The following is a 20245-nucleotide window of genomic DNA, read 5'->3' on the forward strand; positions in this document are numbered from 1 at the left end:
ACGAATTCACGTACGTACACAGACGCTCGTGTGAGTGCGCGTGTGCCCTACGTACGTGACAGAAATAGCAATAGCAGTGGGGGGCCGGGAGGGGGAGCGAAGGGAGACTGCGGGGAGACGTATCGTATCGCTCTCTCGCTCGCTCGAATGACTTTGGCTCCCCTCGATCTCGCTCGTGCGCCTTCGTCGCGCCAATGGGTGGGAGAGGCACGCGTACGCGCAGCCAATCGCGTTACGTCAGCGACACACGCGCGTGTGCGTGACGCGTTGCGAGGACGCGCGGTGTGTTGCGTGCGTGTGTATGGTGTTTGTACGAGACCGTGACCGGGAAGAGCTTGTCTCTTTTTGACTGAAACGAAACATCGGCTCTCTCTCTCTCTCTCTCTGCCACTCTCAGCTGCAGCTCTTGCACTCCCTGTTTGTTGAAACGAGACGATTGCATGTCGTAACGTAAACAGGGACGAGGAGGGGGAAAAAGACCACAGAAGACGATTAAGTCCACAATTTAAAACACGAAAGCTCGGTTCTACCGATATAAGATTTTAACTTTAATTTCAGTTTGACTTATTGTTTATCGTCTTCTCTAATTATATTGAAATTAAAAAAAGATAAAGAGTAGATTGAAGCAAAATTAAAATTACTATTTGTTTTTTTTTAATTCTTAGAATTATGCTCGTTTTTATCATTATAGATTAATCTTGGTTTAATTTACATTGTATCTTTTTCTAGGAATTGGAAAAGGATAAAGAGTAAATTAAACCGAGATTAAAATTAATCTACGTTACATTGTTAAAAGTGGACATTTAGTATTAAAAAAAGATAAAGAATTGATCCGAGATTAGAATTAATTTTACATTAATGGAATTAGTCGAAATCCATTTATGAATTAGCGCAGTTTATCTTCTGATTATTCATGTTAAATATAAAAATTTAATACAATTTTTTAAATTAACAAGCATTACAAATTCGAGATAATATAATTAAATGATACATCCGAGATTGAAGATACAGCATAAAGGATGTCGAAGGAGGATTAAATAATTAACAAGCATATCTTTTAATACCTCCATGATGCTATTTTAAAACACTTTTTTATAATAAAAACATTCTATATGCGTAGTGTGCTGTATGCGTGTATGTGTAACGATTTAATCATAGCGCACGCGCGGTTCGGCTGTATTTATTTAGAGCGATCTTAACCTCGCAAAACTAGTGCAGGATCAGAAATGAGGCTGGTGTGACAGTCTGTCGTAAACAGGAGCTTAAAAGTTTATTAATCAAAATTGGTCAAAATGTCGAAACGAAACAGCGACTACATAGTCACGGAGCACCGTGACTTGCAGGTTGGTCAAAGTGTCTTGTCTTTTCCTGTAAGAAGTAACAACTCTTGTTGCACCGGAGAAATGAGTTTATTTCGTGTTTTATTTAGGCTAACACCATGGCAGTGGACGCGACCGGCAACTACGTTCTGTTGGCTGGGTAAGTGATTCTTAAAAAAACCAACAATTACTTACGGTAAATATTTAGTAATATTTATTAATTTATAAATAATCAGCAGTCACACACAAGTAGAAAGAGAACAGCTTACCTGAAAAGCATTGTTGAAACTCATGTGTTTTATGTGAAAAAAATATCAATTCAGTCTATTACTATGCTTTAAACCTATGGCAAATATTTAGTAATTTTTATTAATTTATGAATAATTAATATCCAAGGTTTTGGTAGAATAAGATTATTTCAAAGATATTCTTGCAACTCGCGTGAGTCAAAAATGTCATTTAGTCTATTATTGTGTTTTGAATACTCTATTATTTTTTTTAATTGATACTAAATAAATACAAAAATTTTTCTCTAGGCGCAGATACTTAGCGGTGAAACATTTAGATGAGGAAGTGAATACGGTGAAGAAGTTTCAGCGACAGAGTAAATATGAGGTTGGCTCTGCCGAATGGAACCCATGCGATTTAAATTGCCACTTGTGTGCGATTTCTGTAAGTTTCTATCTATCTTCTATAAATATATGCAAATGTATCGCCAAAAATCTATATTATTAGAAACATAAAAACATAGAAAGAATCCATATAGCATGGCATTTGCTTTTTATTTAGTGATACAAACATCATTCTACCTTTTTTTGAGTAATTCAATGAGTAACAAAGACAAAATGATACTTGTGCCAATTTGTGTCACTAAATGGAAAACACTCAATATCAGTATAGTTGCAGTATCATTGCACAGTATCTTTTTTTATCATGTATAAAATCTGTGCAACATGAATATTTTTCAGCAAGGGCACAGTGCAAATACTGGCTAATTTAATACTAGCTAATTTATTATTAAAAGGCAGTATAACTAATTACTTATTTAGAGTACTAAAAGTACTGAACAACAGTGCTTTAAAAATAAATAATTATTGTCTTTTAGTGTTGGCCATTATTAGATTTTTATAAATGCATCAATAGGAAAATATTAAATTGGCCAATTAACAATATAGACAATTAGGATCTTGCTGCTTCATACTATCTGAAAAAATATGTATATTTTGTTATACTTTGTTTTGAAATAATTTTTTTTTAGAGCAACACGCGAATTGAAATATTGAACTTCAGTGGAGCAGGAGGTTACGAGTTGCAAACTACTCAAAGCCTGAAAGCTCACACACGGGTAGTTAGTGATTTGAGTTGGCATCCTAAGGATCCGGATATCATTGCTTCTTGCAGCATTGACACATTTATACATATCTGGGACATACGAGATCAGAGAAAACCATGCTTATCTTTGTCTGCAGTTGGTAAGATGGAAGATACAATAGAAGGAAGATACTTGATTCCTTTTTGATTGGAAAAATAACAGTCAGTTCTTATGTCTTTCCTAGCGGGATCATCCCAAGTACGTTGGAATCCACTGTCATCTCATATCCTGGCCACAGCGCACGATGGAGATGTCAAGATATGGGACCAGCGGAAAGCAACGAGTCCTGTGCAGTATATAACAGCCCACTTGACAAAAGTATAACAAGTTTATTGTATTGTTTATTACTGATTAGTGATTTTTGTAAAAAAAAGTATTCAAATCAAAGTAAAATTTTAGATCCATGGTTTAGATTGGTGCCCCTTTCAACAAAATCAATTGGCAACGTCGAGTCAAGACTGCACCGTTAAGATTTTCGATATTGTCAATCCGCGTAGAGCCGAGAGTATTTTAACGACAAATTCTCCTGTATGGAGAGCAAGATATACGGTAGGAACATAGATGTAGGATTTAGAAGTTTTTATGTTACAACTGTGCTCCATATGATACATCATTCGTAAATCTGTTTGCAGCCCTTTGGAGAGGGTTTAGTGACGATAGTGGTGCCGCAATTACGACGCGGAGAAAACAGTCTTTTACTATGGAACACGTCAAACCTCAGTGCGCCAATATATACGTTTGTGGGCCACACAGATGTTGTACTCGAATTTCAATGGCGGCATTTAAAACTAGGTTGTTATATCGAGAAATTTTTGAAAATATATTATAGAAAGAAAAGAGTTATAAAAAGTATATCGCTATAATTCTATTTGTTTCTACTTATAGAAAACAGCGAATTTGAACTCGTTACATGGTCTAAGGATCAATGTTTAAGGATATTTAAAATCAGTCCATTTATAAAGAAAGTAAGATGCGACTTATATTTCTCACAATTTTGTACAAATTTCGAGCAATAGAAATGTTTCTTCAAAGGAGCTACGCGGCTTATGGGTGATCTTTGTCATAATACATTGTTAAATATCATAATATTTATTGATATATTAAGACACGAAAATAACCGCGTAGCTCCTTTGAAGAGAATACGTGGAAGTCTCAGAAATATTAAGAAATGTTTCAGTTATGCAGCAATGGTATAGATGATGGCTTATCAGTCTACAGTCAGTATTCCGAAGAGAATAATTTAAGTACGTAGAACACATTGTGATATTTGTATAATAAAATTTTTTTTATATATAAAGAATATTTTTGTAGGAACTCTGCAATCCGTCCAAGAACTGCAGCTGAATACTTCTCAGAGCGAGCCTGAGATAAATTACATTACAACCAAAGTGGACGAGCCTGTGCCTCAATCTGAGACGATCAGCCTTCCAGACAATTCCAAAAAAGTCTCGTCTCCTACTCAGCCAAAGAGTTTGCAGCAGGAATTTTCTTTGATTAATATGAATATACCAAATATAGAGGTAATACTGCTTTAGATACATGAAATATCAGACGATTTGAAATAATTAACATTTGCGTTTTAGGTAAACGCGATGGACGTAGTGGAGAGGAGCTGTACAATAACCGCGTGTACAAAGAACTACAATGTGATATTAAAAGTAAATTTCCCCGTAAATTATCCATGTAGCGCGCAACCGACATTCCAGTTTTGCCCCGGCACAACGATCGACAACGCGACAATGACCAAACTGCTAAAAGTTCTCGTGCAAACTGCTCAACATCGCGTTAAAAAGAACAGATCGTGCTTGGAACCGTGTCTCCGGCAACTAAATATAACTTTGGAGCAAGTAAGCAGGTCTTCGAATTAATCCTTAACGTCACATTATGGGAATAACTTCGAATCACTTCGATATGACATATCTAACCCATTCGATTGCTTAGAATTTTCATAAAAATGAATATAATGTTAGAAATTGTTTTTAATTGAAACGCCAAGCATTAAGAAACCTAATGATACCAAACAAACGTATATATTTTTATCTTTATTAATAAAAAAAGTTATAAGCAATGGAAAAAGAAAACTAGATATGTCATATCGAAAAAGTATTTAAGGATTATTACCAACATACGAATAAAAATTTTAATTTGTGTTGTGTTCGACAGATGTGCAAGAAAGACGAGGACGAGAGCGGACACTTATATCACATGCAGGATAACAATAATTTCTTGAGCTCCCCCAATATCTGCGCGAACTATCAGGACTCCTATATACCATTTCCTAGAACGTCTGGTGCTAAATTTTCTTGTGTGGGTACGTACACGCTCTTCTTTCAACTTTTTCTAAGCGTTTTTCTAATCGTTTTTTGAACAGGTATCCTCGTTTGTTTCGGCCGTCCTTCTTACGCAAGAAGATCAATAATGAAACCGGGAGACGCGACACCCAGAGCACTGTCCGCCTTGGACAATAGCATCGGTAACGGCGAACCTTTCATACACATGTACCGAAGTTCTTATGTGCCAACTAACGATAACATGTCTATCAGCTCGTACTACTTTCAAGATCGTGTAAGAAATATTTAAATCGATATAAAGAATAGTAATATACATATGTCATATATACGTTATCTATGTAACTGCAATTCTATCAGCAGAAGGATCTTCGACGTGGCTTGCATGGGGCGGGTAGAATGCATGATCGATCATACTTCAAGAATTGTCATCCGATGGTTATCATATACGATGTTTCGTCATTATTCTTTGTCAATAAAGAGCTTGCCGAAAAATATACGTGAGTATGCAATTATATATGTTCTTTTTTTTAAGGCTCTTGTTTGAATTTTTAACTCACTATGAAGGATCACAATACTATACGATAAAGAAGGGTCAAGGATCCAGCGATAATCTCCTTGGAGAGTGGAGGCCTTGCTTGTTTAAAACTTACAATTATTATAGTATCATTTCAATCCAAAATAAATATTCAAATAAATCCTTTTCGTATAATTCGCAACGGCCTTAAGCCTTCTAACTTAATCACAGATCTGCAATAAGCTCCTTAAGTATAATACAGAGTCAGCGGGAAACCGCGTATATGAGACGCGGATGGAATCGAATCTGGACTTGCAGATTATGAATCCGCGGATCAAGTGAGGAACCATCCGACGCCTCAATTATATACGTTGTGGAAATATTGTGACATTTCATCAATGAAAATATTTTATTTCTTTTTAGAATTAACACCGCTGATATTTCATCTATGTATCAGCACAATGCAAACGTGGCTGCTACGTTGGAAAGGTCCGACTTAACTCAGACTTGGTGTTTAGCTGGTTTAATCATTTCGTCGCCACCATCCAACACTGAGCAAAATTCTTACCAATCGAGTCATTCTCCTGATATCAATGCTCCATGGCCTTTACATCCCTGGGGCCAAAACTTAATTCATTTCTTGTAAGCATTATTTTTCATTTTGTTATTATATATTATAACAATTACAATTATATTCGGATAAAGAAGATATTGGATTCAAATGATATTAAATCTAATAATGGAATAATTTTTAATTAATTTAATATTCTCTGTTCAATGAAGATTTAAAATTAATATTAAAATAATAAAATTAATATTAATTTTTTAAATCTATAGATCTTAGAAAGATCAAGGATCATATTTAAAAACAAAATTTAACTTAAATCTTTTCATATCTCGTCGATTATTTTAATTATCTTCAATCAATTGTGTCATTTTTATTTTATATGTAATTTCTATTTTTTATTTAGAATACAACATTACGCTAAACAATCTGATGTTCAGATGGCCGGTATGCTGAGCTGCGCACTTAGCTATCGATCCGAGAACACGGATGCTTTGCAAACTAGACTGACCAGTAAATCTGTGAACGTCAGTGTAAGTATACAATTTGTACGAAAGAGCAAGAGGCGCAGGTTGTATATCATTTGAAAATTTCTTTTCATGACACGACTACTTTGTCCTGCAAAGTAGAAATTATATGTACATTACACCAATCACATTTCGCTTTCTACTCTGCATACGTATATTTTTTAATATTTGTTAAGAATAGAAACTTTTATGCACAGCACAGTGTCTCTTTCTGCCGATGCATGAGGGAATTTATAACGATTTTTTTTTTAAGTGATGTGTAATTTGTTTGATGCGAATATGGCGACGATACAGTATGCATATTTAATCATAAATAATATTAATAAATATATTGCACTTCAACTGATTCAGTACTGATATTATTCGCAATTTTAAGAGAATTTTTTGAACGTACGATGATTAAAAGTTTAATTTTTGTGCGTCATTTTACAATAGATGTACACAGGGCTTTCCAACAACGGAACATAGTTATACAATATCGATTTGTAGCTGATTTGAACATTGTTTAGCTTTTTTATTTCATTACTAGGGTGAAATAAAAAAAAAGATCTCATACATTTATGTCTGAACATATCCGAATATAATCTTAAAAGTTCTTATCAAAGAATTCTAAAAAAAAATAAATATAATAAAATGTAAAAATTTGATATTTGTAAAATAATATAAAGCGACGACACAGACAAATACAGCATTTTAGCTGTATTGATTTGTGTCATAATTGGAAATTTAAGTACAGAACTATACACTGTGTTACACAATGTTGTGTAACATAGTGTATAATTACCTGCGTACGTTGCTAAAAAGCAACAATATACTGGCGTAATCTTTTCTAATTATATATATTTATCACCGCTAACGATACAATGTTACGTTTGTTATAGAGGCTTTCCGTAGGAAAATGGTGGTTAAAGGTAAGATTCTGAGTTTTGTTAAACAAGTTTTAACAGTTTTAATAGTTAAAACAGTAGAAGCATTTGGAATATTGGATTTGGTTTTTAAGATCTGTTTTGTATAATCGATATCTTGTGTTCGTCTCTCGGCATCGGACCGAAAGTATTATCATCGAAAATAGATTTGTTTATTATAATTAGAATCTAGGCACAAAGTTTATGTTACATATTTGTACGGACGCGATTGATAAAGAAAAAAAAGAAAAAAAATAACGTAATAGCGCGTTATTTTTGTGAAAGTAGCAAATTGAAGTTAAACGACATGTGCTGTTTGCATAATAAAGTTACGCATATACCTCATACAAACTAATTACCACATAGATACTAATATTAATTATTGTGTGTGTGTGCTGTATATCATGTGTGCGTGTGTATTGTGTATATCTCATAGTATATAACCGATATACGTATTTCAATTGTGAATCTGTTCTATTCAATATATTTCCCTGCAGCCTGGCGGTTCGCCTTATCACACAATACATCTGGCAGATACCACATTAGAAGGATGGAATTTTCAGAATCTGAAGCAACATCGATCGAATTCGTGGTCGGAGTCTTTAGATGATTTAAAAGTCATCCAAGACTTTGGAGACTCTGCGAAAAATATTAAGTATGTTCTAGGAGTAAAGATAATATTAATATGTTTGAAAAATATCATTGATATAAAATATCATAGATATTTTAAATGTTTTCTTTAGAAATATTTATATCATTAATATCATTCGAAATTTCCATGCTTGGACGAGTATATTTCGTATTGCAATATAAATACTGAATCAAAATGTTAAAGAGAAGCATTTGAGGGCCAACACAAGTTATAAATGTTTTATTATATACTTTATTATAAGAATATTATAATATACTTTATTATCATTACACACTTATAACCTGTATTGGCTCTCAAAGGCTTTTCTTTAACGTTTTGATTTTCTCATTAGAGCGTTAATTTGAATTATTTGATAAATGCTGAATATTTGAATGCAGATTGTTTGATGAGAAATATACGGCCTTATATGATGGTTATAAGAAGGCGTATGCTGAGGCGTTGCATAGGTGGGAACTGTTGGATGCTCGGGCGCATGTGTTGAAACATCTGAGTGCGTCCTCGAACAATGTGCAGAAGGACGTTGAGTTACAGAACGAGTGCCGAATCTGCGGCAAGATTAGTCCAGGTCCACAGTGTGCTAATTGCAAAGGGTTGAGCTTTCAATGTATCGTTTGTCATGTTACAGTCAGAGGTTCGTGGTCTTTTGTATAAGTTAAGAGCTAAACTCAGGAAGTATTTTAATCTCAAATAAAGTTAAAGGTTTTGTTTTCATTGAAAAATTTAGGTGCGAGTAACTCCTGCATGTTTTGCGGCCACGGTGGACACATCGAGCATTTAGCCGCGTGGTTTGCTAAAGAGGTAGTATGTCCCACAGGCTGCGGCTGTCATTGCTTGCAGGAAAATTCAGTACTATTTAAAGTATAGGTAATTCTTAAAATTTAGATAATATAGATAAAACTGTACATAATCATGATCTGTGATAGTTGTGAGAAAAAAATAAAATGCATTTTATTCTACATATTATTGATAATTCTGTCTTAAAAAATTGATTGATCAAAGATGATGAAAAGATTTTACATTATTAAGACATAAATTAGACTCTATTAGATTCACTCAAATTATTGTTGGAGGTTGTCGGTATAGAAAAAGAAAAAAAAACATTTAATGTTTCAAATGCCTTATAAAACCAACTACATAATTGCAGTAACAATTTACTGTGATGTTTTTTTACAAATTTTTATTAAACAGCGACTAATATCGATAATGATCGGGTTTATAAGGACCTTCCACAGGTGTATCCAAATATTTAACTTGTTCTGGTGTGAGAGTTGTTAATTTCACACCCAAGTGATTCAGATGTAACGCCGCGACCTCTTCGTCCAGCTTCTTCGGCAGCATGTGCACACCAATCGAATACTTGTCTGATTTTGTCCAGAGTTCGATTTGTGCGAGCACTTGGTTTGTGAACGAGTTGCTCATGACGAAACTCGGGTGGCCCATCGCGCAACCCAAGTTCACCAAACGACCCTCCGCGAGAAGGATAATATGCCTGAAATATGAATGATTAAATGAAATTTAATTTATCAAAAGATCCATCCATTAACAATCACAACAGTAGTGTACGAAACACACCTGCCATTCTTCAATAAGTATCTGTCCACTTGGGGCTTGATGTTGGTTTTCTCAGCGTTCTTTTCTAGCCATGCGACATCAATCTCACAATCAAAGTGTCCTATGTTACAGACGATAGCGTCATTCGGCATGTTCATGAAGTGACGATCTACAATGATGTCCTTGCATCCCGTAGTGGTGACATATATCTGGCCCTTCGTGCTCGCCTCATCCATCGTTGTTACCTGTGATAGATATTACAGATATTTATTATAGATATTTATTAACTGCCTTAAGTTCTGACGATCCGCAATAACACTTATTAATTCTAATTTGATAATATAATGAGATACAATAACGTGCAATCAGTAATCGAGACAATAATTTGACAATTTTATATCGGGTTTCTTTTTTAATGTACCTCGTATCCTGCCATAGCCGCTTGAAGTGCGTTGATGGGATCGATCTCTGTGATGATAACACGACCCCCGAGAGCTCCAAGACTTTGCGCAGATCCCTTACCCACGTCTCCATATCCGGCTACTACGCACACTTTTCCGGCAATCATTATATCAGTCGCTCTCTTGATACCATCTATCAATGATTCCCTGCATCCATACAAATTGTCGAATTTACTCTACAAAAAAATATAAGGCCAAGCTTTATTATTACTACTTAGATATTAATAGATTTTTGTGAATTTAATCCTTTTAATTTCCTATTTTTATTCTTTATTTTTATTTTAAAAAACATTGCAAAGTATAACTATGTGAAACATAAGTGTTTATATTTATTTTTGAATGAGCAATGTCATGCATTGTGTCATGATTTCTGCAATATTAACGCATTTACAAATATCATCCGTTTATCAATTTCGTCATTGTCGTTATCTTTTCATACTTTCATATTTATCCTAATTCGTGCAAATAGTGACTATTAAATTCTAATCAAATAATCATTAATGATATTTTCTTTTAATTTAATTTGATACACTTTAAGCGTCAATTCCATACTTATAGCTTATCCATATCTTCACAAACTTGTTAACACATGATTTTGCTTTCGTGGGAGTATACAAATGCAAACCTTGGTGACGGAGTCGTTGACATTAATCGCCGGCACTTTGAGTGTACCTTCCTTCACCATACGATAGAGATTGTGTACACCAGTGGTGGTTTCCTCGGACAGACCGCGACATTCCTTGAGATATTGCGGATACTTTGTATGCACGAGATTGGTTAGATCGCCACCATCATCGAGGATTAAGTTGAATGGTTTGTCATCCCGGAACACGAGGGTTTGCTCAATACACCAGATATACTCTTCCTCGGTTTCTCCCTTCCATGCATATACTGGCACTCCAGTCTTCGCTATCGCCGCTGCTGCGTGGTCTTGCGTGCTAAATATGTTACAGGACGACCATTGTACCTGCAATATAAAAATGAATTAATATTCGATTCAGATATTAAATTTCTAAATGAAATTAGACATTTTTATACTCGAAATTATTTTTAAGATTGATAAAATTCTTTCCATTTTAATGTAATATACATATGTACATAATGTATATACATATTAAATTCGTGGAAGTTAAGAAGTTCAAAAAAAAAAGATTATTCTTCTCGACAAAAATAATTTACATGATCCTGATTTTCAAAATAAATAATTTTTACAACTATTTTCAGAACTAGAGATTAATTCACAGAAAAAATACATTGAATATAAAAAATTAATTCACAAAATACATAGATCCTTATCAAAGGTTTTTCTAAAAATGTGTTCAACGAGAAATTCTTTGAAATGGAAAGAAAAGGTCTTTTTTCTAAATAATATTTATTCATGAATATTACAATGAGAGTTTACTATGAAGAATAGCACGTATATCAAGAAAAAAATATTTTCGACTGAATGTGATATATTCAAATTTACAGGAGAGATAAAAAGATCAATAATATTTATGTGTACATTATAAATTTATCTTCGCATGTTTCTTGCGTAATAAGTAAATAGCTGCGTGAAATTCCATCAGCATTTTTGTTATTTACAGCTAAGACCAATATTCATAATTTGTGTGTTCGTATTTCAAGATTAAACAATATCTTAAGATGCTAATATGGTATTGTAATTGGTTTATATTAGGTGTTGGAATTAATTCGTAGCGTTTTACAAGTGATGGGAAGTACTTTCATTAATGTATTTTTTAATGCTCATGTGAAATAAATAACATTCTTTCATTAAAAAACGCTACGAATTAATTCCAACACCTAATAATTTAAATGATTAAACAAATCGATCAATCACAATCAAAATTGCGATTTCATGTTAGAACTTTCGATCTTACGATTATGAAACTAAAATTTTTTTACATGTAAACCTTAAAGTCGTGATCAGACTAGTGAGAGTGAGATTGAGAACAGATTTGAAATTTTATTAAACAATGCAAAGTTTACTAAACTTGAAATTGGTTTTCTTTCTTCTGATTAATTAGATTCCAATTCAATCTCAATCTTAATTTTTAGTCTGATCACAGCTTAAGAATTGTTAATGCTTACTTCTGCGCCAAGTTCTACCAGGGTCTCAATTAGCACCGCAGTTTGCACGGTCATGTGAAGACAACCGGCGATCCGAGCACCCTTCAACACCTTGGATGGACCATATTTCTTTCTAATCGACATAAGCCCCGGCATTTCATTCTCCGCCAGGGTGATCTCTTTACGACCCCATTCTGCCAGCGAGAGGTCAGCTGTCAAGGAATTTATTCCAATTAAATCCAATTAAGAAAAATCATGATCGTCAAAACTAAGAAGTTCTATATATATATATATATATATAAAATCAAATTCATAAATTATATATATTTACATATATAATTATATGAAGCTTCTTAATTTTGACGATCATGATTTATATATATATATATATATATATATATATATAAATTATATGTAATATCAAATATAATCAAGTATACACAATGTTCGCCAAAAGTCTCGCGCTATCTGAATAATTTCTGAATGGTTCGAGAAGAAGATTGATTTACAAAGATACAACGGGATCGTAAAATCTATCATTGAATCTCAAAAACATTCACTTTAACATTCCCGGAGGGAGAGGGGAGAAGGGGAAAATCTTAAGTGATATGTGGAGTTGAATAAAGGCTCGTTTGAAAGGGCTTTTCAAGATGGGAACAATGCGGACTGATCGAAGTCTCTATGATTTTTTTCGCATAATTATGATTATTTGAACATTGTTATTCAGATGTATGGAGCTCACCTTTTCCGTATTGGTCAAAAGCATTTTCTGACAATAGAAATATATTAGAATGAAAATTACTAAAGCAAACAAAGGAGATAAGTAGATAAGGTAATGTATCGCTCTCTGAGGGAACATTATTGTTTCATATCATATCGGCATACGATATGAAAAAATTATTTACGTGATACCCAAGACGCACACAAGAGATGTAACTCTTTCTTCTAAATAATAATATTCAAATGATCATAAGAGGCTCCGCACAATAAAAGGAACAGGGAAACTGTGTATTCCACAATACATGATTTCTGATTGAGGTTGAAATTCTTATTCTCTATTCTCTGTTCCCTTTCTTTTATTATGTGGAGCCGCTAACTCTGCGAAAAAAAATCTTAGAGACCTCGGTCAGTCCGCGTTGTTCTCGTCTCGAAAAGCCCTTTCAAACGAGCCTTCACTCAACTTATATGCCATTTAAGATTTTCAGGCCTCTTTAAAGTGGATGTTTTTGAGGTTCAATAATAGATTTTACGATCCCGTTATATCTCTGTAAATTTCAGTCTTATATCTCGAATCATTTAGAAATTATTCAGGTGACCCAGGACTTTTGGCGGGCACTGTATATTAATTATATACGTACAATATTATACATACATTGACATCTTTTAAAATGATGTACACATATATATATATATACATTTTATAAGATTTCAATATATATTTATATGTAATATTATATAATAACAAATATTTTATATATTAATAATTTAATATATATAATAATATATTAATAATACATTATCCTGTGTTAAATATGAGCTTATATTTTTTCCAGTTACTTGATTATCAAAAAATAAAGGTAAAAATTATTTAAAAAAAAATACATTGTTACAAAATACGTATTTGTAATATTTAATTATATATTAAAAAATATGCAGAGCACAGATATTATTATCAACAACATTATGAAATAGTTATTTTTGTACTTTACATCATCGTCATAAAAATTTTAACGTTGAATGTAATCCCATTTAGTTGTTAGTATTTTAACATTCTGAAAATTTTTATACTTCATTACGTTTCATTAAAATTTTGACGAGAAATTTCCATTATAATTCCGATTAGTAAACTGAAGATTATCCGAAAGTTAAAAGTTAAGTTTAAATATTTTTAATATTTTTAACAGGCATATATAATTCATAACATTATCATCATCCTCGACATACTGCGTACTAATAATTTAATATCGAACGCGATATTAAAAATAATTTCGCGCGCTCGTGCCATTACAGATATACAGATTGTGATCGTACTCGGCGAGTACTTCACGTTGCTCCATAACGGGCACGAGCACGTGCACACTGCGTTCGTTTTATTTCGAAATACGCTGTGATTCAATCGTTCGTGACATTTGGCACTTACTGATTTTATACGGGGGCTTGCCGGACATGGTGTGTTTCAGTGTGTTGTGCTCGGATCGGTGCGCAGAAGGCGAACGAGAGTGCGAAACTGCGAACTGTGAACGTTCGATCTGATAACCTATGAAACGATATGCCGGTACCACCACCGCGAGAACGTTGCGCCGAGGCGGCCGAAGATGGCCGAAGGCGAGACGCGAGATCGTTTCAGATCACGTGATCTTCGAGATTCGATTATCGCTGGCGCGGCATCACGTGACTGCACTCAACTCATCGTTTAGTTCTTGTCGCGCGCGTCGTTTGTGAAAATGCGGGAGTTTGCCTGGTCCAGAAATGAGAAGGAAATTGCCGTCGAAAGGTACATTTATGCATTTATTATTGTTGCTCGACGAATGATGTCGACATTAGTATTAGCGCTGGATATGATTCGTCATTCTTCGTTTCGTATTCGCGATTTCATTGCGATTACGTTCGCAACGATCACTGACGAGATTTTCGGATTGAGCAGCCATGTTCGAATCAAAACGGGCAATTGAAAATAGTTGATTATTCTGATTTTATTCAGTCGTTACGTATTATAGAATAGATAAGTAATCATTATATTAAGATATTTTGAGACATCATTGATCATTTGTTTGATTGGATAATTTATTGGAATAAATTATGATAAATAGGCAGTCTAGAAAATCGCGAATGCGCGTAATCATGAAATCACAATTATCCTGAACGATTGGCTACGTGCAGAAAAAGCAGTTCTGCAACTGTAAAATTCTTTAATATGATTGCAAGTCTAAACTCTTTACTGGATTTAAACCAATAAATAAATCATATATTAAAGAATTTTGCAACAGTTGCGAAGCTGCTTTCTTTGCTGAACGCAGTCGTTTTAATTAATATTTATTATGAATTAACTTAATTTGATGTAATTAGATTTGGTATTATATTATATGACAATTATTATTGTATAATAATAATAATTATTATTATATAAATAATATTATATAAATATATGAATTATATAAGTCATTAACGATACAGTACATTTATTCGCTGAATTGTAGCACCGACGAGAGATACTATCAAAAACCGACATCCTTACGGGAATTCGCGTTCTTGTGAATATTGAAGTAATTAAGAATTAAAAACTGATATTATTGTACTAATTTTATGATTTATTAGTTTAATATTTATACATTTAGAAATACTCAATAATACTCGATTTTTCTTTAAAATTTCGATTTCAATGTTATCGTCAAAGTTTGATTATCAACAGAAATGATAACAGAAAAAAAATGGTAATTTTTCTGCAATATATAAGATATTATAGCTTTACAAATACGCATATTTATTTATGGAACATTTATGTAATAAAAATTCATGAATTTAATAATGAGCCAAATATTTAATAATAGCAAATTTATATCAATTGTCGATAATGTCAGCGTTCTTCAATTACTTTCAGGTTTTTGGGGCCCTTTATATATCGCCGAAAATTTGCCCAAGGTCTTTAATAGTATCTCGTCGGTGATTATAATAACAATTTGATTTATCGGCCCAATGTAATTTGAATAGGATCGATAAGTCAGGCTGAACTCCGAAAATGCGTCGATACTACATATTGCCATCACAAGATGGCGCGAGTTGGTAGAATTATGAATTGTAAAGAGTGTATGTATCAGAAATATTGAATATTTTTCAAACTGTAGATAGTGTAGATTATCGCAATATTCAGTAGTTTTATTCCAAAAAAAAGCCTCAATGTCTTTAAAGTTCGAATTTTACTGATGAAACACTTCGAGTTAAATTAATAATATTAACATGACTTGTTTTCGATAAAATTTTCGTTAAATTAATACAAAGTTATTTTATTTATATTAATTATCTATACTAAAACTTGTGAAGACAATACTTAATACAATTTACAATTACAATTTAAATTAATAATATAAAAGTAGGGAGAAACATTAATTGAGATTTTTTAAAAATAAATAACTATTAATAAGAAATTTTTTGAACATACAACAATGACGATAATTAATTAAAGAAAAGACTTTCAAGATATGAAATTATATTTTAATGAAAATATATGGTCAAATACTGGTCTCTCTGTTTCAACGCGTAATCTTTAATCTCTCAAATCGGAGTCTTCAAATTTGGATTTGCTCTTTTGTATTTGTTTAAGTAATACTTTCGCCTCGTTCCTTTCTTGATCTAGCACAAGATCTTTATCGATCCTCTTCAATTTTGGAAGCATTGTCAGAATGATTCGTCTATATTCCTTCTCTTCTTCCTCTTCGCTCAAAAAAGGATTCCCCAGGACAATAAGCGTTTCTAGATTTGGTAAACAATCTAGCTTTTTCACCTCTGAAATCCTCGGAAGCTCGTTGTCACGCAGATTCACATAGTTCAAACTGCGACATTGCTCGGTGAAACCATCTAGATTCGCGAGTTTGTTACTTCGCAAGTGTAACGTCGTCAAGTTCACAAGGACTTCGAGGTTTTCGATCTTCTCGATTTGGTTCTCAGCCAGAAAGAGTCGTGTTAGACTGGGACAGCAGATTCCTTCGAGAAGTAAGGAATTTGAACATTATTCAGAGTCCAACGAGAAATGACCATCAATTAGACATTGAATTAACACTGTATTGACTTTGAAATCATTGTATCGATGTCGATTTGACATCAATTTAATGAGTTATTTTTTATTGGGAGAGAAGTCGGAATTCTTAGCCTTTAGATCCTCCTTTCTTAATTGTTTAAAATATTTGGCATTTCTATCCCAAACAGAAAGAACACAATTTTACTGAAGTATCTAATTTAGCTAGATACAGATCTCTCTCTGCAAATAATTTTGTTGGACCATCAAAATAATTAAGAATACAAACATGATAAGCAATATTATAAAAAGATTTTAATTCTAGCAACCATTGCAGTTTGAGCGTTCCACATAATTATTTTGAAAATCCAACAAAATTATTTTCAGGTTTATAAAAATAAAATTAAGTAAAGGGCAAAAAACAGTAAAACTTTAATAAATACACGTCAATATACTAATACTTATTCTTGATATTATTATTCTAAAAATTTTTGATGGTATAACATATAAAATGTCTTACAACAATAAAATATCTCGATTACATGTTTCGGCTTTTTGAGCGAGCCATTTTCAGATTTATTATAATTGCAGCCACAACCCACAATAAAGTGAAACGATAAAAACCAAGTAAAAATAAAAATAAAGCTAAGTTAAGTTAATCATCTCCGATGAATTGTATGTTGCCCGACGGAAATTGTTCCCAATTAGCTGACTGAATGTTAAAATTTTCATAAGTATTAGTATATTGATGTGTATTTATTAAAGTTTTACTGTTTTTGACTCTTATATGCCCTTTACTTAGTTTTATTTTTATCTGATGACAAAAGTCTTTAGATAATTTATGTTTCAGATTTATATTTAGCAAAATTTTTAGATACTTCAGCAAAATCGTCCTTTTTGTGTAGATTTTTACGATCAATGAGTGACTCCCCGACCAGTGAAGGCAACATGGATGATTCCCCGGCCAGTTTAATTGCTTTTACAATGATTTATGAACTCTTTTTCTTTTTTTATCAAAACTATGTGAATTAGAACGTCGTTTATGTGATATGTTTTTCTCATCACATTTCAAACTCCAGCAGATTTCATAAATCATTGTAAAAGCAATTAAACTGGTTGGGAGGTCATCCGTTTAATTGTCTTCATTGGCCGTGGAGTCACTCATTTTGCGTTAGAGACCATGTTCCCAATCAGAAATAGTTCCTCGAAAAGACGTCGTTTCGATGTCATTATAATGGAAAAGTTAAGTTAATAACTTTTCCATACAATTTTCCATACATTTCTGTACAATTTATCGAACTTCAAATTGGCATATCTCCAGAAAAAAAAAATCACTTTGAGATGATTCAAAATGGATTTTGAAGGGACTGTATAGTAATAAATGATATTGTTGATGGATTTGACAACAAGAATTTTCTCAATTTTTAATTTAATTTCGAATATGGTTGAAAACGGCTTTTTTGACAGTTTTAGATTATGATATCTCGAATATCTCTTGACGTGATAGAGCAATTCTGCAGCTAGATTCGGATTCAGCACAAAAAATTACATAAGAAAACGTTAAATCACAATCAATAAAAGTATGCAGTATGTGTAATGGGATCTCATTTTTGTGTGTCTCACCTGCAGTACTGATGAGTGCATTGCCGCGTAGCTCCAAAATCCTCAAGTTTACGAGGATTTGAGGATCCACATTCACTGTATGAATATCGTTATGGTTCAACTCCAGGCGCTCGAGCGATTTATGACGGATGCCAGATGTATCCGTTATCTTATTCCAGTTTAGAGTAAGTTCCTACATTTTTTAAATCGTCTTATGTCCAATTATAAAATTAATGTAAATTAACTTTGATAAAAATATTTAATTTCTGAAAATATTTAGTCTCTCTCCTTAACAACTAAGTAAAACCTGCGGCACACGATGCTTTTTTTCTGCTGGATTGCTTGCGTTTTAGTAAATTATTATAATGGCATCACACAGAATTTCTGTATAGTAATTTACTAAAAGTAATCCAGTAAAAAATCATCGTGTTTCGCTTAAGAGAAACATCTATTATGATCAAAGTCAGCTAGATGTTGAAATAATAAATCTATATGTATTTTAAATAAATCTGAGATATATGACTATGCGCCGATTACTTTCAGACTTACAATATAATAAAATTCAGACAATAATATTTCCAAAGTAATCTTACAATTAGTAAGTATTATTTAATCTCTATTTAATTTATCTTTTATCCTTTCCTATTACAGAAAAAAAAGACTATTCTTAAATCGATCATACTATGCTTGTATATAAACAAAAATATTGTAATTTTGGTTCAAAAATTTTAGTTTACATTTGATTGAATTTGTTGATGCAATATTATATTGCACTCAATTCAAGACTTGCTCAACAAAAATAATTGCATTAATACAAATTAAATCAAATCAAAATTACAATCTTTAAAGCAAAATTACAATATTTTGCTTGTATACATATAAATATATTATGGTTGATTTAAGAACAATCTTTTTTCTGTATAATTCTAATAATAAGAATATCAGAAAAAGATGAAGAGTAAGTTGAACTGTGATTACAATTAAATTACATTGATAGAAATGGACATTACTAGTATGTATTTGTTACATGTAGGATTTCTCGATGAATTTAAATCCCATTTGAACGAGAATCAAAGGGTGATGGGGTCACCTGTAGATAGGGCATTGGCTTTAACTCCACACTGGTCAGACAATTTCGGTCCGCTCGCAGTGTCTGCAGATATGGTATCGTCTCGAGTGCACATAGTGCTTCTGATGTCAATCTGTTTCCCGATACGTTCACATAACGAACGTGTTTGAAGGATGCTATCATGCTGATATCCGTAAGACCTCTATCCGAGGCATCCAGGTTGAGATAGGCATACTCGTACAACGTGATACATTTTCCTAAATTGTGAAGGCACTCACCGGCCTCAGCGTGTGTCAACATGCGTGTATCACGCTCGACCTCGTCCAACGAAATCATTGATTTGTATTCAGATTGGGCCTCTTCTCCATAATCTTTCTCTTCAGCAAGATCTTCCTCTTCAGCAAGATCTTCCTCTTCAGCAAGATCTTCCTCTTCAGCAAGATCTTCCTCTTCAGCAAGATCTTCCTTTTCAGCAAGATCTTCCTCCTCAAGCTTCTCTTCGGCTTTTTCCTCATCGTAGGTTTTGTCTTCCATTTGTTCTTAATCAAATTAAGGAATAAGAATGCATACATAATAATGACTTTATATAATAATCATAGATTGGATTTATTGAAGTTA

The 20245-nt window shown here is 32.9% G+C and overlaps 3 protein-coding genes across 7 annotated transcripts; 1 reads left to right on the forward strand and 2 right to left on the reverse strand.

The window, feature by feature from the left end:
* Position 1: 1 nt before the first annotated feature.
* Wdr59 (WD repeat domain 59) lies at positions 2-9101 on the forward strand. Of its 5 annotated transcripts, none has more exons than XM_087407753.1 (20): positions 2-1343; positions 1430-1479; positions 1856-1991; positions 2578-2791; positions 2876-3009; positions 3091-3240; positions 3324-3483; positions 3577-3656; positions 3869-3935; positions 4003-4211; positions 4275-4538; positions 4855-5002; positions 5063-5256; positions 5340-5479; positions 5920-6138; positions 6468-6594; positions 7470-7499; positions 7991-8148; positions 8523-8776; positions 8870-9101. In XM_087407753.1, exons 1-20 carry the CDS (start codon positions 1293-1295, stop codon positions 9007-9009), a joined length of 2925 nt encoding a protein of 974 aa, XP_087263879.1. In that variant the 5' UTR covers positions 2-1292; the 3' UTR covers positions 9010-9101. The 5 variants fall into 5 exon arrangements, 4 of the variants coding, with proteins under 4 accessions (XP_087263879.1, XP_011068386.2, XP_087263880.1 ...); XM_011070084.2 differs by having other exon boundaries at positions 5343-5479; XM_087407754.1 differs by lacking the exon at positions 7470-7499.
* Positions 9102-9245: 144 nt separating this feature from the next.
* Positions 9246-14545, reverse strand: Ahcy (adenosylhomocysteinase). The gene is made up of 6 exons (XM_011070085.2): positions 14368-14545; positions 12249-12439; positions 10783-11124; positions 10118-10333; positions 9718-9941; positions 9246-9634 (listed from the first exon to the last, which is right to left on the reverse strand). Exons 1-6 carry the CDS (start codon positions 14393-14395, stop codon positions 9337-9339), a joined length of 1299 nt encoding a protein of 432 aa, XP_011068387.1. The 5' UTR covers positions 14396-14545; the 3' UTR covers positions 9246-9336.
* A 1943-nt stretch (positions 14546-16488) lies between these two features.
* Positions 16489-20161, reverse strand: LOC105154594 (leucine-rich repeat-containing protein 23). The gene is made up of 3 exons (XM_011070240.2): positions 19649-20161; positions 18580-18751; positions 16489-16925 (listed from the first exon to the last, which is right to left on the reverse strand). Exons 1-3 carry the CDS (start codon positions 20159-20161, stop codon positions 16489-16491), a joined length of 1122 nt encoding a protein of 373 aa, XP_011068542.2.
* Between the last annotated feature and the right edge of the window lie 84 nt (positions 20162-20245).

This window comes from Acromyrmex echinatior, chromosome 7 (genome assembly GCF_024713525.1).
Source record: "Acromyrmex echinatior isolate Ae372 chromosome 7, ASM2471352v2, whole genome shotgun sequence".
Taxonomy (NCBI): domain Eukaryota; kingdom Metazoa; phylum Arthropoda; class Insecta; order Hymenoptera; family Formicidae; genus Acromyrmex; species Acromyrmex echinatior.